Source organism: Crocodylus porosus, unplaced genomic scaffold (genome assembly GCF_001723895.1).
Source record: "Crocodylus porosus isolate Cpor-Errol unplaced genomic scaffold, CroPor_comp1, whole genome shotgun sequence".
NCBI lineage: Eukaryota > Metazoa > Chordata > Crocodylia > Crocodylidae > Crocodylus > Crocodylus porosus.
Window position 1 is genome coordinate 16,790,417 of NW_017728912.1, and position 15,297 is coordinate 16,805,713.

The window sequence follows — 15,297 nt, forward strand, 5'->3', positions numbered from 1 at the left end:
ATAGAATACGCTGGTAGTAATAACATGTAAAAATTCAACTTTCTAACTATAATGTATCAAATTCTCTTGAATCTATCACCCTCTCCCAATTTTGATTTAGTGTCTGAAGCTCCTCTCCTAGTAGAAGAACTGCTTAATTTTAAATAATCATAGAAAATCAGGGTCGGAAGGAGGGCAGTAAAACACTGGAACAGGTTACCCAGAGAGGTTGTGGACTATTCTTCCTTAGGGGTTTTTAAGACTTAGCTAGACAAAGCCTTGGATGGGATCATACAGCTGGGGATGGTCCTCCTTTGAATAGGGGGGTGGACTACCTGAGGTCCCTTCCAACCTTAATTTTCTATGATCCTATGATATTCTGCAGTCACTTACACCATGGCTCAGTGAAGGCATAGCCCCCCCTGGAACTGTTAAAGTAAGATAGGAAAAGTACAGGCAAATGGCTAGAATTCATGGATGAAAAAGAAGTTTGAAAATGTGAACTAGGAGTAACTGGTGTAGTGATGCCTGCTTGAGTAAAGAGTAGAGAGTTCTTATAGTCCTGAGAAAAGTGAACTCCTTTACTGGAGACAATGAGGATTTAACTGCACCTAGAACTAGTAGGAGTCCTTGACAGTGCTATCCAAAGTTATCACTCTACATAGAAAAAGAAGATTGAAGCTGGCTGGGCTGACCACACACAGATGAATACAGTCCAGAATCTGCTTAAGTCCTGGGGCGTCCCTACCACCATTCCTGGATCCACCGTTTCTGCCTCTCTGGGTGGAAAAATCGCCCCTGCCTCCAGCCACTGTCTCTTTAGTGGCAAGGACATAAAGCAGATGGTCACAGGAATGAACCACTCACTGGTGGATCCCATATTGTGATATGCAAAGAGTCCAATCTGGCCTTACTCCTGCTCAGAGTTGATCTATTTTGTAAACTGAGGCCAAAGTAGGTCAGAATAGCCACTATTGTCATCTGTGTCTCCAACACGGGAGATTTTAGACAGATGTTTAACTCAGCCATTACTAGAATATCATCAAATCAGTCAGTCCAATCAGTGAAACTGACAAAGACATAAAATTTGCTGAGCAGTTTCAGGGTCTAGAGATTTTTTGGTTCCTAGAAATTTGAAAAGGAAGTTACTGTAAATCAGAAGCTTATTCTTGGCCAGAACTATTTTTAGCTGGCTGCAGCAGCAAAGCTTACATTTTTAGAAATCAAATTAATTTTATGCGGGACAAATATTTACAAATGCTGTCAAGCAAACATATTAAAGAAGTATATGTATTATGCCTAGAATGTATAGGTCTTGTTAACATTCATTAAGTATACCACCCTAGTTTTTGGAAGCACAACAATAATTCTGAAACACTGAAATAACTGCCTGTCAAACAGAATATGCTGGTAGTAATAGCATATAAAAAGTCAGTTAGGCTAGGTCTGATTCCCAATGATTTTGACTGGAGTTGTCTTGTGATATAAGAGATTAGAAACAGGCCTTCCGACTGGTTCATTCTCTCCCTACAGGTGCACATGCAGAAGAAGGACAGGAGGGAAAAGCTCCTTGCATACGCAAAAATACCAGTGTTAGTTTGTAAATATAATGAAGACCATGAAATGCACAGCCCAGAAGACAAACTGTATTATATTAGGATTAGATTTTTATTCATGTATTTAGTAAATAATCCTTTAAGTCTTAGAACACTACTTATTTCCAAGAGTCTTATACGGAATGACGGAATTTTTCTGGAATTCTTCCATCTGGGATTGTGACAGGTTTGCCAGCCATGTGGAAATGTTGAACAATCTGCCCTAAGTTATTAGTAAACTGCCAGAGCCATAAGAAAAGAAGTACAGGACAGTGTGGTGCACAGAGCCAGAGAGGATATTTCAAGTTTGGTGGACTGAGTGAGAAGATGGAAAGTTGGCTGTGGCCAGTGATAACAGGACAAGCAGAATTTTAAGCTTTTTTTGGACTCTGTGCAATGTAACACAGGTCAGAGAACTCTGAACAGCTTATTCTCTTTTCTTGTTGTCAGCTGATTTCTAGCAGTAGGAACCTCATTTTATTCTCCGTCAGCTTGGCCTGTCTTTTGATGATGTGTATGTCTCATTGTGGTGTGGGTTTCTGCAGTTATAAATGGACTGTTGCTACCTTGGCCCCTTTCATTCCTTAACTCTGTCACTGGTCTGAAAGCAGCAAGCTGTTCTCATTTATGGAAGCCCCACCTGAACACCTGTGGGTGTAGACAGATGTAATAACTGTATTTTTATCAAACAATAGTGATATAAAACATTATGCAATAACAGTTACATCTTGCATGACTCTGTAGTGGGTTAAGTATAGGTTTCCCTTGCTTTATGCTGTACACGAGTTCCTGGAAAACGGTGCATAACTCAAATTTGCATAAAGGGAACCCACTTTACAATGTAAAAAATAGGGATATGTTTCAAGACCTTGACTGTACTGACCCCCAGACCCATTTCTACCACTTTTACAAGACAATTTTGGTACTTGCCAACAGCAGACAGTACACACAACCACAGGGCACTATCACAGTAGGGATGGCGACTACAGAAACATGAGTTGGAGACAATGAGCAAGAAGCATAGATCCACACAGGAGACTATACTTTGGTGCATGTCACTCCCACAAAGCACTGCACAAAGCATCTGACTGCAAGCTTCCACCATGCCAACTGCATAGGAGTGAACTTACCTTGCATATAAACACATTTTTTTATATAAAAAGGGCCATTGCATAAAAGCAAATTCACACGTACAGAACCCTTTATAGCAAGGGAAACCTGGATAGCAACTGTAACTTTTACCCTCCTCAATTCAAAGTCAGAGAGACTTAGCCTGTTTGTGTCACTGAAGGGTCATGCAGATGTAACAGTTAGACTATAACAGCTGAGGTGTGCTACTGAATAGCAGCAGTGGCTCCTTTCTCCTTTTCAAACAGTTAAGCGTTAAGGAGCATTTGTCCATAACTTTCTTGCAGCTTCACAGCCCCAAATTGCCAGAACAATCACTGCCCTCTCTGGCCAAGTTCAGACTTTTGGTGGGGTTTGGGGGAGGTTAGATCATGTTAAAAATGGCCACCTCATCTCAGATAAATCAGGATGAGGCAGATTAGTGGGAGGGAAAGGGGTTAGGAGGGAGGCAAGAGGCTGGAGATGGGGATTGTGGATCCACGGGGTATTTGGGGGGGTAGGTGGGATCCATGGGAGCAATTTGGGGGGGAGGGGCAGGCCACATCCATGGGATGGATCAAGGTGGGCAGACATGTCCATGGGGCACTTCTGGGGTCCAGGAGGGTTTGGCAGGATCAGAAGGATTCGTGGGACTCATGGGGTCTATGGTCCCAGGGACCAGAAGCAATTTTTAGCCCCCCTGACAAGCATACACCCCTATCCCGCCTCCCCCCCACCCCCACTGATACTTATTTCCTTGGCTTCTGGCATCTGCAAATGCTGATAAAACCAGCACCCTAAGTGGCTTGTGGGATAGACTGACTGGTCCAAGACTGGGGGGAGAGGGAAGAGGGGCCGAAAGGTTAAAAATAGCTTGGTGCCAGGGAGCGAGTAGGAAAAGTGCAGTCCTGGGACTGGGACTGCGCAAGTAATTGTACTGAAATTAAATTCACCAATCTAACTTAGATTGATTAGTTTTGAGTGTACATTGATCCAGGTCTATTTTATAATGGGTTCTGCCATTTTTAGACTCGTCTATGTGCACTGAACTTCTGTACTGTTATGGGTTGAGATTAATTTATGATCACTGAAACCAGGTTTAAGTGTAATGTCTGTACCTGGGCAAACTAAGTTAGATCGGGTGGCCATTTTTAACGTGGCCTAACCTCGAATGTCTGCACTTAGCCTCCATATGCTCACCTACCCTCATGTGCCCTATACTCAGAGTCTTCAGAGGGGTGATGTTGGTTCTTTGTTATTCTTCTACTGAGTGTTTTCCCATGGGAAGAGACAGATCAGGTTCATAATCTGGCCCACCGACTTCCTATTTTAGCTAACAATGTGGAATGTCACCAATATCCCAAAAGACTATCTAGTTTCTACAGGCTATTAGAGGATCTCTATAAAACATCCTTCAGTAATAAAAAAGACATCTTGCAGAAACATGAAAATGTAAAGAAAACCATCAGCTCAATATGCATACTTCATCTGAAATGTATCCCATGCAGTTTACCTGTCCAACTGAATCCAAGGTGATCAGCAATGTGTGCCAGTCTTTCCTCTGTCCTTTCCTGGTCATCCTGTTGATCTAAAGAATATTAAACAGAACAGCCACAAGTTGTCTAAAGCAAGTTGAGGTGAAGCTACCGAACTGATGAATATCTCATGACAAAAAGACTACTTTTCTTCTAATTGCATTGGAGCTCTATAAACCGGGGCAAAGTTTTTACAAATATATGCCTCAAATTAGGCTTTCTAGGTCCTTATTTAAGTGCCAAAATAGTCAGGAAAATGAAGCCTTTGGTCGCTCAATAGTTTGAAAAACAGGTTTCTTGATTTGATGTCTAAATAAGAATGTAAAAGCCTTCTGTATCCAATTTCACCAAACATTTTATTCTTAGGCTTATTTGTAAAAATAAGTGTATCCAAATCAAGAGGTCGGGCTAACACTTAATGAGAAAAGAAGAGGTATAATTTTCCATGCCCCCTTAGTTATGGACAGCTTAAAAAACTGTACTGCAGTGTTCTAGAATAGTTCTCCCAAATTTAAATTAATGGATGCATTATTTTAAAGAATGTGTTTTTCAGGCAATCATAAGGCACTTCAAATTACAATGTGTCTTTAGGATTTTATAAAAATATTTTATTTGATTATTACATGGAAGGGTTAACTAACCCAGGACATTTGCAAAGAAGGCATGGGAAAAACCAAAGCCCACTTTTCAATGTTTAATACTCCAATTGCAAGAAATATGCTAGCCCTTCTGCCTGTCCATCTCACAGCTAGTTTGAATTTAGCAGAGTTTTGAATTTTGGTTTTCCCAATGCTCATATATAGATTTCATACAACCACATTCCCAAAAATTGGTTACAGGAGTACAGCAATATGCATGTGTTCAAAGTTTTAGTTACTGGATTTCCTTGGAAACTGTTTCATAAATACGAAAAGTAACTTAAAAGCAAGGGAAAAAACTCTGACCCACCCTACAATAACATATTAAGTTATCGATGACTCATCAAATGTTTTCTGAACAACTGGCTGTCAAGTAAAGGGATCTAGGAAATCCAATTGTTTAAAAAATATGAAAAATGTCACTGATGTCTTAACATGCCAAACAAAAGGGATTTGTCTCCCCAAGTTTTAGGGACAGGGACTGTGCTAAAGTACTTTATTATGTTAGCAATACCAGATTAAGATAGGATTAAGGAAAACCAAAAGCCAAAATTTTTATGGCCTGAAGCATCTGTTTTGCTAAAAGCAAAATAGTAACTGATAAAGTCTTTTCTATTTATTATATTAATACTTTCCATAAGCATTCGCAATGTGCAATCTTGAGATTGTTTCACAGACAAGAAAAAGAGACAACACAAAAAAACAAACATAGCTTTTACAAACGCATTTACAATCAATCACAAAAAGCTTAAAGAAAATGATGCACAGATCACACACACACATACACACACACCCCAATTTTTTAAAAAAAATATTAAATTCATGACATGCGTAGCACAGGGAATCCCAGTGTTTGGCAAATACCTTGAGCATGGTCATGGACATTTTCATCAGGAATACGCTCAATCTGAGTCTCAATGGACTCATCCCAAATGGGCCTGGTGTCAAAGATGTCTTCAGGAACTGACTGCTGGGTCTCAATAGATGGCACATTTTCAATAACTGAGACTTCTAGGGCACTACTGCTTTCGTCATCTGAAACTAATTCTTGTTCTCTTTCTGACTGTGTAAGTCTTTCCACTAACTTGGAAGCTTCATCGCTAATCTCTTCAAAGAATTCTATGGAGTTTTTGTAAAGGTCAAAAAACTGTTCCTTATTTTCACTTGTGGGACTAACAGCACTACGGGAAGCTCCTGTAGTACTCCTGCTTTTAACTGGCAACCTTGATGAAAATACCTTTGTTCTTCCTGTTGTCGCCTCATCTATTTCTAATTCAAGCTTCATCTCCCTCTCCCTCTCTCTGCTCTCTGCGTCTGCCTCAGCATAACTCCTAGCTTTTATCGAGCGCTTAATCTTTGGGTCCATGGGAACACTCGCATCGGATTCAGATTTGCTTCGACTGTCTTGTTTCATAGGTTGGTAGTCTGTCATCTCAGGAGCTTTGGGTGACTCTGGCTTGTAGACAGATGTTTCAGTGTATGCATATTGTTGCTCGGCTCTTTGGAAAGTTGCTTTGATGGGAATTTTAGACTTTGGCTTGCTCTGATCATCCTTTGTTTCAAGCTGCAGGCTGTCTATAAAACCATCAGAATGAGGGCTCTCTTGTTCTGGTTGTTGAAATGGCTGTGATGCAGCAGCTGTGGCCCGTACAGGAATTTTGGATTTGCTTTCAGAAGGCACTGTCTCCATAACAGCAGTAGGGATTTCAATCACAGATCTCTGTTCTTCTGGTGAAGAGTCTGGGGACTCATCATCCTGTTCAGAATAAATAGACCTAGTGACTGTTGAAAACTCCAGCTGCACATCTACCACAGACTGCTCAGGAGAGATAGGGCAAGGCACCTGACTGCTGTCAATCTGATCTGTTTCCATTCTGGACATGCATTCATCTTCAGAAGATTCAGAGGCAGCAGTCTCTTTCTTTGGTGACTTTGAAGAAGCTGAAATACCCATTTTAATTGGAATTCTGGATTTAAGGTCTGTTTTTGTGGTGCCTGTGCTGATCATCTCCTCTGATTTGTCACTAGGCTCTGATACTGGGGACTCTGCTGTAAATGCATTTTCTTCTCTTGGGTCATTTTCATCTGATGCCGAAGGTGGAAATGAATCTGGGGCTCGTTCAACCTTAGGAGGTTCCACCTGAGCAGCTTGTTTCATTTCTTCAGATAAAGAAACTTCATCTTGAAGCTGCTGCCCCACTTGGAAGAAGTGAAAGCTTTCATCCGCATAGTTCCTTTTGGTCATGTCAATGGCTCCACTTCGAGTCATTTCGAACAACTTTCCTTCCTGGAAGAGAAAAGGGTTTTGTTCACTAGTTGGTGTGCCCTCTTCTGTGGGTGTTCTGGCTGGAGTAGTATCAGGTGTTGTGCCCTGTGACTGCCTGTCCACCATCAAACCAAATATTTTTTGTTCCTCCTCTTTCACCCGGGCCTCAAAGGCTTCATCATCTTCACGTATTTCACTCCACTTGTCACAATCTACATCGGTCTTAGTGATGACCACTTGGCTGATTAGCTTCTCAGCTTCATCCCTTATATTCTGAAGAGCAGATGGATCTAATGTTGTGGGGTCTGATGCTGAAGTCCCTGAAGGCATTTTCTGACAAATATCCATGTTCTTTGACTCTATTTCCATATATACCTCTTCTGAAGACTGATCTTCACATCCAGGGGCATGTCCACTAAGGGAACTTCCAGATAATACTTTCTCAACCACTGATTTTTCTGCTTCAGTAGAATGAGCATCTCTTTCAGAGCTAGTGAAAAAATGTTCAGAAGAAACATTCTCATAAGGACTTGTTATATGGGGAGCACCGTCTTCATGAGCGTCTGCTGTACAACCTTCAAATTCATTTTTTTCATTGGTAAGGGATGAATATTCAGTTGGGAGCTCCTTGCTATAAAAATCCTGTTGGAATGCCTCACAGTCTTTTCCTGCTTTTCCCAAATCCCTTTCCAAAGCGGTGTGTGTAGGGGAATCATCTGCAGTCAATTCACTGTCTTGTGATATAGAGTACTGAGAAGTAGTATGTCCACAAGGGTCATCACCTGACTTCTCAGACACAGCCCCTGTAGCAGTAAGGTCTTTACCTTTTTCAGTTGTATCATCCTGCTGTGAAGGCTGAGGGACCTGAACTTCTTTTTTAGTCTCATCAGTTATAGCATGATAAAGGGCATCATCAAGTTGCGTGACTGGACCATTAGGACTAATTGTCTCACTTTCTTCTGTACTATAACCCACTGACTCAGCAGTTTCTGCTATGATATCAGCATCAGGGTGCAAAACATTTGATTTTTCTGTGGTCACCTTGCAGCTGTTTTCCTCGGTTGTCTTATCCAATTCTTCTTTATCCTCCCCGATCCTAAAAGCATGTTGTTTTGGATCAATGGGTTGAAATCCGGCTTCTTCAGGGCTAGAACTGGAATCTATACTGGATGGAAGTGGTGAAGGAGGTTGCATTCGAATCGTAGGCTCCAGGAAGAGGCCTGAGTCAGCTTCTTTTTTCAACTGAGTCAATTCTGGTTCACTTTCTGAAGACGAAGAACTCTTCCTAGTTTCCAATGAAGAAGTCAACACTGCAGGTATACCCTTTCCTTCCACAGCTGTCGGCTCTAGTACTTCAGCTTCACATGCAGCATCTGAGTCAGGGACCGGAGAATATTCATCCTGCTTGGAATCTTTTTTGTAATCTCTTTTCTGTTTTGCTTCTTGTTCTAGTTCATCAAACATTTTGATTTTGGTCACCATTTTAAACATCTCCTCTTCTGGTGTGAACCGTTTCTTTGGTTCACTTTCTGGATCATCCTCGGGTTCTTCACTGACTTCAGGGATTATGACTGGCTTGGAGATACTGGACTGTGCCTGGGAGTCTGCTGTTTTTGGTGTGATTTCATAGCTAATTTCTTCAGAGCTGGGGGTTTCTGGAGAAAGAGGACTTTTCCCTGAGCTCTCCATGAGGGATGTTTGCTCTAAACTGTCGTCCTCAGTGCTTCCTTCAGGCTCGCGGAGAATTCTGGAACGTATCAATGCCAGCTCCGGGCAGGTCTCTCCTTTACCAAGGACAGGCTGAACGGGAGCCTGTCCTGTAAGAATCCTAGCCTTCTCCCTTGGCTCTACAGGACTGCTTTCAAGAGAATCGCGGCAGGGGGATTCTTTCATAGGACTGGGCTCCAGGGAATCAGGAGTTTTGTGTGATGAATTATCTTCCAGCACAGGGCTTGCTTCTAGTGAGTCTTTATGACTTATGGCCAAGGACTCATCTGCAACTGGGCTAAAGCTTTCACTGTCACGGCTAGGAAGTGACAGTTCCAAATTCTGGGGACTCCTAACAACAACACGGTGTTCAGAGGTTGCATCTTCCTCTTTTTCTGCGGTGGTATCATGCCCCTCCAAAGATTGAGTCAAATGTGTGTGTTCAGTGGTTTCTGCTTCTTGATCGCTTTTAACATCTTTCATAAAGGAAGCGGAGCTACTATCTCCAGACTTGCCTGCCTCTTTCTCAGAGGCTGTAGGTACCAGTTTCTCTGATGGCTGATCAGAAAGAGACGTAATAGCCTCAGTCACAGCAGCCAGCTGTTTTTCAGCAATACCTTTGTCATCTTCAGCTGGGGAGAGTTCCTTTGGGGAGCGTACTTCCGCTGTTTTGTGGGCTGCAGTGGTTTCCCTAGTTTCTCCTATTGGCTCATCGGTTTTCTTTGGTGAGAAAGAGAGACTTTCTGGGCTTGTTTCTGGAGTCTCTGCTAGCCCCTCATGCTTATAACTTTCCTCGGAGCTGATCTGAGGGGTTCCCTCAAGCAGGCTACCGGGAGAATCTGCTACACCTTCATGCTTGAGGCTTTCTGAGCTGCCATCGAAAGCAGCACTTTGTAAAGAGAGAGCAGGTAGGAACCCGTCTTTCACATGCTCTGATGGGAAAGCAATGCTAAAAGGACTGGTTAGGACTTGTTCTAAGTGAAGCTCTCCCTCCTCAGTGACCGAGAGGTGTCGAAACTGTTGATATTTGTCATTATCCTCGAGCTCCTCTTTAATGACATCAGAAAAATCCGTTGACGTTTTTCGGTCAGGGCTGATCTGGAAGTCAGTGTCCCCTTGCTCATCAGTAGCCTTTTCCTCCACAAGTTTTGCATCTTTGACACTTTCTTCTTCAACAAATACTGGAGAGAGAGGCTCAGCTGTTTTACAGCTCTGTTCTTTGATTTGTTCTCCCTTTTTAACATCACGCAGAGAGGCCTGAGCCTCTCTTTTGGACTGTGAATCTTTCAGGCCTGCAGACGCCTGGCTTTTTTTGGCTGGCTGGCGATCTGACTTGTCTGTTTTATGGACCTGTGCTATTTTACTTTTTAAACCAACTGCTTCTCGCTGAGTTGGTTCTTTGCCAGGGGGACGCTGCTTTTCTTTGAGAGACTTGTGCTCAAACAGCCCAGATATATTCTTGGATGGATCTTGCCCTGACTGGAAGGCTTTCATAAGCTCACGGACTGACATAGTCTCTTCAAGTCTTTCTGTTTTAGCAGAGGGGGAAGCAGGTGGTTGTGCTTTATGCACCGTTTTTTTAGCTTGCACTGGTCTTTTAGTAGGCCGCTCAGCCGTAGTGCTCCCTTTTGTTTGAATTCTGACGGGCAGTTTTGAACGTATCTTCTGTTCATCTTCCACCCGCTTCTGAAGAGCTTTTACTTTGTCTTTTATTGAGCCAATAGGAGTCTCTTCTATTACTGGGGACACTGCACTAACCTCAGGAACAGCTGCAGGCATTAAACCTGGCTCCTCATTTAATGACTCCTCTGAACTGAATTTTGTTAGTTCAGATTGTTCTTCAGTGCTTTGTGCATCTCCTTCCTTTTGCTTTTGTTTTTCTTTTAATTTCCTCCTAACTGGTTTTTTAATTTCCAAGGCTGGTTTATGTTGCTCCTGTGCACCTTGAGTTTCAGCTGTTGGATAGTCCTGTTCTTCCTTTTCAGATCCCCTGCTTAAAACTACAGCTTCAAACCTCTCTTCTGTTAAATCTTCTTGTAATGTCTGTGGTTCCACCTCATGAAGAGACACAAATGTTTTTAAGTCATCAGTAAGATAGTCTACCATGCCTGTCATGTCTTTCTTTTCTTCCTTCTTTGTCCCTTTGTCAATTCTGACCTCTATACAGACAGGCTCGGTGACTTCTAAAGGAGCATTTCGTCTGGCCTCTTCAATTTCTTCATTGCTGACAATAACCCATTCCTCCTCCACTACCTCGCTTTCAAGAGGGGACTTCTGTGGGATGTGTTCTTCTCTTCCATAGGTTCCCCCTCTCAGAATTTCATTTACTTTTTCTAAGTCCTCTTTCACTCTTTCAACAATTTCAAAAGGCTCTCCTGGCTCTTCTTCAGTGGTTTTCCCAAGATCTTTCACCTTAATGGAACCTGACTTATCAGAAGGGTCAGTTGTCAAGATGGCAGTCATTTTGATCAAATCTTGTTTCATCTCAGAAACTTCAGACAACAAGTCTGGACTGGCTAGTACGGGGACTTCATTAACCAGATGACTTTTCAGGATAGACGTTTCTGTAGATTCTGTCTCGTCATCATCTTTGATGTGAATGAAAAAACATTGAAAGTAAAATGGAAATTGAAAATAGAGATTGAAAAATGTAATCAGGTTTGGAAATGACAGTCTTTGGTTGCAGTGGAGGAAGGTCAACAAAATGGGCTGGGAATGGTGGATCCACAAGATCTGAGGGTACAAGAGCAAAGCAAAGCTAACAGGAAAAAAACTGAAAAGAAAAATGGGCAGGAAATAACTTGCTTATTTTTCTCACTATAGCACACCCACACGAACAACATCAAAGCTATAACAAACAAAATCAGGACACCATTGAAAAAACTTAGAATAACAACAACGAAAAAATAAAAAAAGCAAAGGGGTAACACAGTGAAATTACACAAAACCAGGCATCTCAAGATTGTTCAGATGTTACAGATCAATGTTTAAATAAAAAAAAAACAGGAAAAAGGTGAGGAAAAAAGCATTAGAATTGGTTGAAAGTCGATTTCCTCTAAGTGAAAGCCAGTGGTAGCAAACTGTCAGAACAACATTTGGGTAAGAGTATACATTTTGTTTCTTAATGATCCAAAGTTCTGTATTTGTGTGTATTTAATTCTGCAATGATCTAAAATGTGATAAAATATATAGAGATCTGAGTCAGCTGCAAACCGGCATTTCATCTAAGGGGATTTCACACCTAAACAATGAAACAAACATGTTTTTTAAGAGGCATGGTCCTTTCCTTGGAACATCCTCATTGACAAATAATGAATTGATTGAGGGAGGAGAAAAAGAAAAGGAAAAAAAGAGAGAGAAATGAAGGAAAATAGAAAAGAAACCGAGTCAACCAAAAATGATTTCAAATTTAAAAAAAAATGTAATGTATGGCAACCAAAAATCAGAGACATTCACACTGGACACAAACACACAATTTATGTAAGCCAAGTTATTTCCATGCAAAGCAAAGGTGCTGCAAACACTGCTGGATATGTAACCTCACTTAAAAGCACTAGCTGGAAAATGGTTATAAAGCAAAAGACTACATGAAATAATACAAAACATACTGTGGTGAAATAGTCTCTGCTCTCTACAAGCAATATACAAAGTATTGGATGTAGGCAGCACATGATAGGGTATAACTTCATGAGGGGATATATCAGGACAAGACCCAGTTCAAGGAGGGACTATTAGGACATTTGCCTTCAACTCAATAAACTGTTACAGGTTTAATGTTGGTTATGTACAAAACACCACACTCACTTTGTGATGAAATTCTTCTTTTAAAAAAGAATCATGTTCTACTAAGTGTAATGTTTTTTCTGCATCACTATGTATTGCTTGAAGGAGTACTACTATCTTAAGGCTGTTGGGCAATAAGAAGTATTTGTACTTCCTCACAAAAACACTCACTTTGCTATAGTACTTCCTTGTGTTTCATGAAGTCTTAATATTCCTCCATTGGGAAACTACGTACAGTAAAACTGGATGGCCACATTTCCTAGACTATGAGTTCATCTCTGTGCTGTTTTATAGTACTGCCAGATGCTTACTAAAGCAAAGAAGAAGGGCAACAGAGCAACATATGGTTGATGCAAAATAAGCAACATCTCCAGAATCACTTGGAAGACACTGCACTTCTCAAATCATAGAATCATAGAACGTTAGGGTTGGAAGGGACCTCAGAAGATCATCTAGTCCAACCTCCTGCTCAAAGCAGGATCATTCCCAACTAGATCATTCCAGTCAAAGCTTTGTCTAGCTGGGTTTTGAAAACCTCCAGGAATGGAGCTTCCACCACCACTCTGGTTAACCTGTTTCAGTGTTTTACTACCCTCTTAATGAGAAAATTCTTCCTAATATCCAACCTAAACTTCCCTTGCTGCAGCTTGAGACCATTGCTCCTTGTTCTGTCATCTGCCACCACTGAGAACAGTGTAGCTCCATCTTCTTTCGAACCTCCCCCCTCCAGGTAATTGAAAGCTGCTATTAAGTCTTCTCTCTGTCTCCTCTTCTCTAAACTAAATAAGCCCAGTTCCCTCAGTCTTTCCTCATAAGCCATGTCCTCCAGCACCCTCATCATTTTTGTCACCCTATGCTGGACTGTCCAATTTTTCCACATCATTTCTGTAGTGGGGGGCACAATACTGAACACGGTACTCCGGATTTTGCCTCACCAGCGCTAAATAGAAGAGAATACTGACCGACTGTTGACCTACTGGCAACACACCTACCAATGCAGCCCAATATGCTGTTAGCCTTCTTGAGCACACTGCTGGCTCATATTCAGCCTATTTTCCACTGTAACCCCCGCATCCTTTTCTGCAGAGCTACTGCCCAACCAGTCAGTCCCCAGCAGGTGACTAGTACATGGGAATGTTCTGTCCTAAGCGCAGGACTTTGCACTTGTCCTTGCTGAACCTCATAGGATTTCTTTTGGCCCAATCTTCCAATTTGTCTAGGTCACCCTGAATGCTAGCTCTACTCTGCAGTGTATATACTGCTCCCCCAGCTTGGTGTCATCTGTAAGATACTTTACACATTGTCCAGTCAAAATAATTTTGATGTTCAATTCCAGCCATGTAATGTTATTTGCTACTGTGGACTGCTGCGTCCATGTTACAAGGCTGTGATTCCAATGAAATTCCACAGGAGCATGGAGACCCAAGCTAGCATATCCTGCTGCTTCTGGTTTGGGGTCCTCATTAGCTGCATCTGAATGTTTTGGAATGTTAGAAATTGTTGGACTAACCCAATCTCTTTGGAAAGCTTACTTGTTCTAATGAATAACATTAGCTTCAATTACAAAAGAGAAGAGGGTTGATATATCACTGAGGTTGTGGGGGGGATGTATGTATATATTTATTTATTTTGTGGGAGTGTGTGTCTATACACACACACACACACACACATATATATACACACACATATATACACATATACATACAAATATATATACACATACACACACACATATATACACATACACACACACATACACACCCACAACCTCAGTGATATATCAACCTTCTTCTTTTTTGTAGTTGATGCTGATGTTATTCATTAGAACAAATACATTTTCCAAAGAGATTGGGTGGTTAAGAGTCCAAAAACTTCTAAAATCCAAAACATTAAGATGCACCTAACAAGGACCCCCAGCAAGATATGCTAGCTTGGGTTTGCATGCTCCTGAGGGATTTCATTGGAATTATAGCCTTGTCACATGGACGCAGCAGTCCACAGTCCATGGCTGTAATCCTGCATACGTCTAGATTCTAGTTTATGTGAAATCTCCTTAACTTAAGTGAAACTACCTACAACGGGGTCTATGATCAAATGGCAGTGTTGGAAACTTCATTATGAAGCTCAAAAGACAAGAGATCTATTAGACATAATGAAATAACCAACATTAATCCTGTAAAATTCTTGGACCAGGAAGGAACTTGTTGAACACTGGGTATTATACATTATGGAATTTATTTGTAATACGGCAATGGAGAAATAATAAAACTTCAAAATACAGTGAGAAAAATAGCTCTGTCTTCTGCACTTAGTTGTAGTCACTTTTAAAGATGGCTGAAAACCCAACCATCAAAAGTAATTGTTTTTTGAGTGCCTGTAGTAAAACAATCACATCTGAAGTTTCATATGAAAGCTCTCAAAGATACTTTTTCAGATTGAAAAGACTGTTTTGGTTTGCATCTTCATTAGACCAATCATTAACCCCTAAAATTCCACTTAATAGAAGTCAGATCCCATGATAAAAAGAGGGTATGTAAGCAAAGCCATACGTCCAGTCATATTTCACCACAGTAATGGGGGTCTGAATAGTTTGAACAGTATCACTTTTACACATGCCTGAGTTTCATTTAATGAACTTAATGAAATGTATCTGGAATTTTAGAGATGCTTTCATTAAAAAAGTGATA

General features: G+C 41.2%; 1 protein-coding gene across 11 annotated transcripts in view; it reads right to left on the reverse strand.

Annotated features, from left to right (window-relative positions):
* Positions 1-15,297, reverse strand: part of ANK2 (ankyrin 2) — a 550,591-nt gene that overhangs the window by 24,723 nt on the left and 510,571 nt on the right. For 10 of the 11 annotated variants that reach the window (XM_019534075.1, XM_019534077.1, XM_019534078.1 and 7 more), the window contains 2 exons: positions 5,719-11,415; positions 4,195-4,269 (listed from right to left, as the gene is read on the reverse strand). In XM_019534075.1, the coding sequence (XP_019389620.1) occupies positions 4,195-4,269; positions 5,719-11,415 (5,772 nt within the window). The remainder of the gene's footprint in view (positions 1-4,194; positions 4,270-5,718; positions 11,416-15,297) is intronic. The other variant, XM_019534080.1, reaches the window with a different exon arrangement.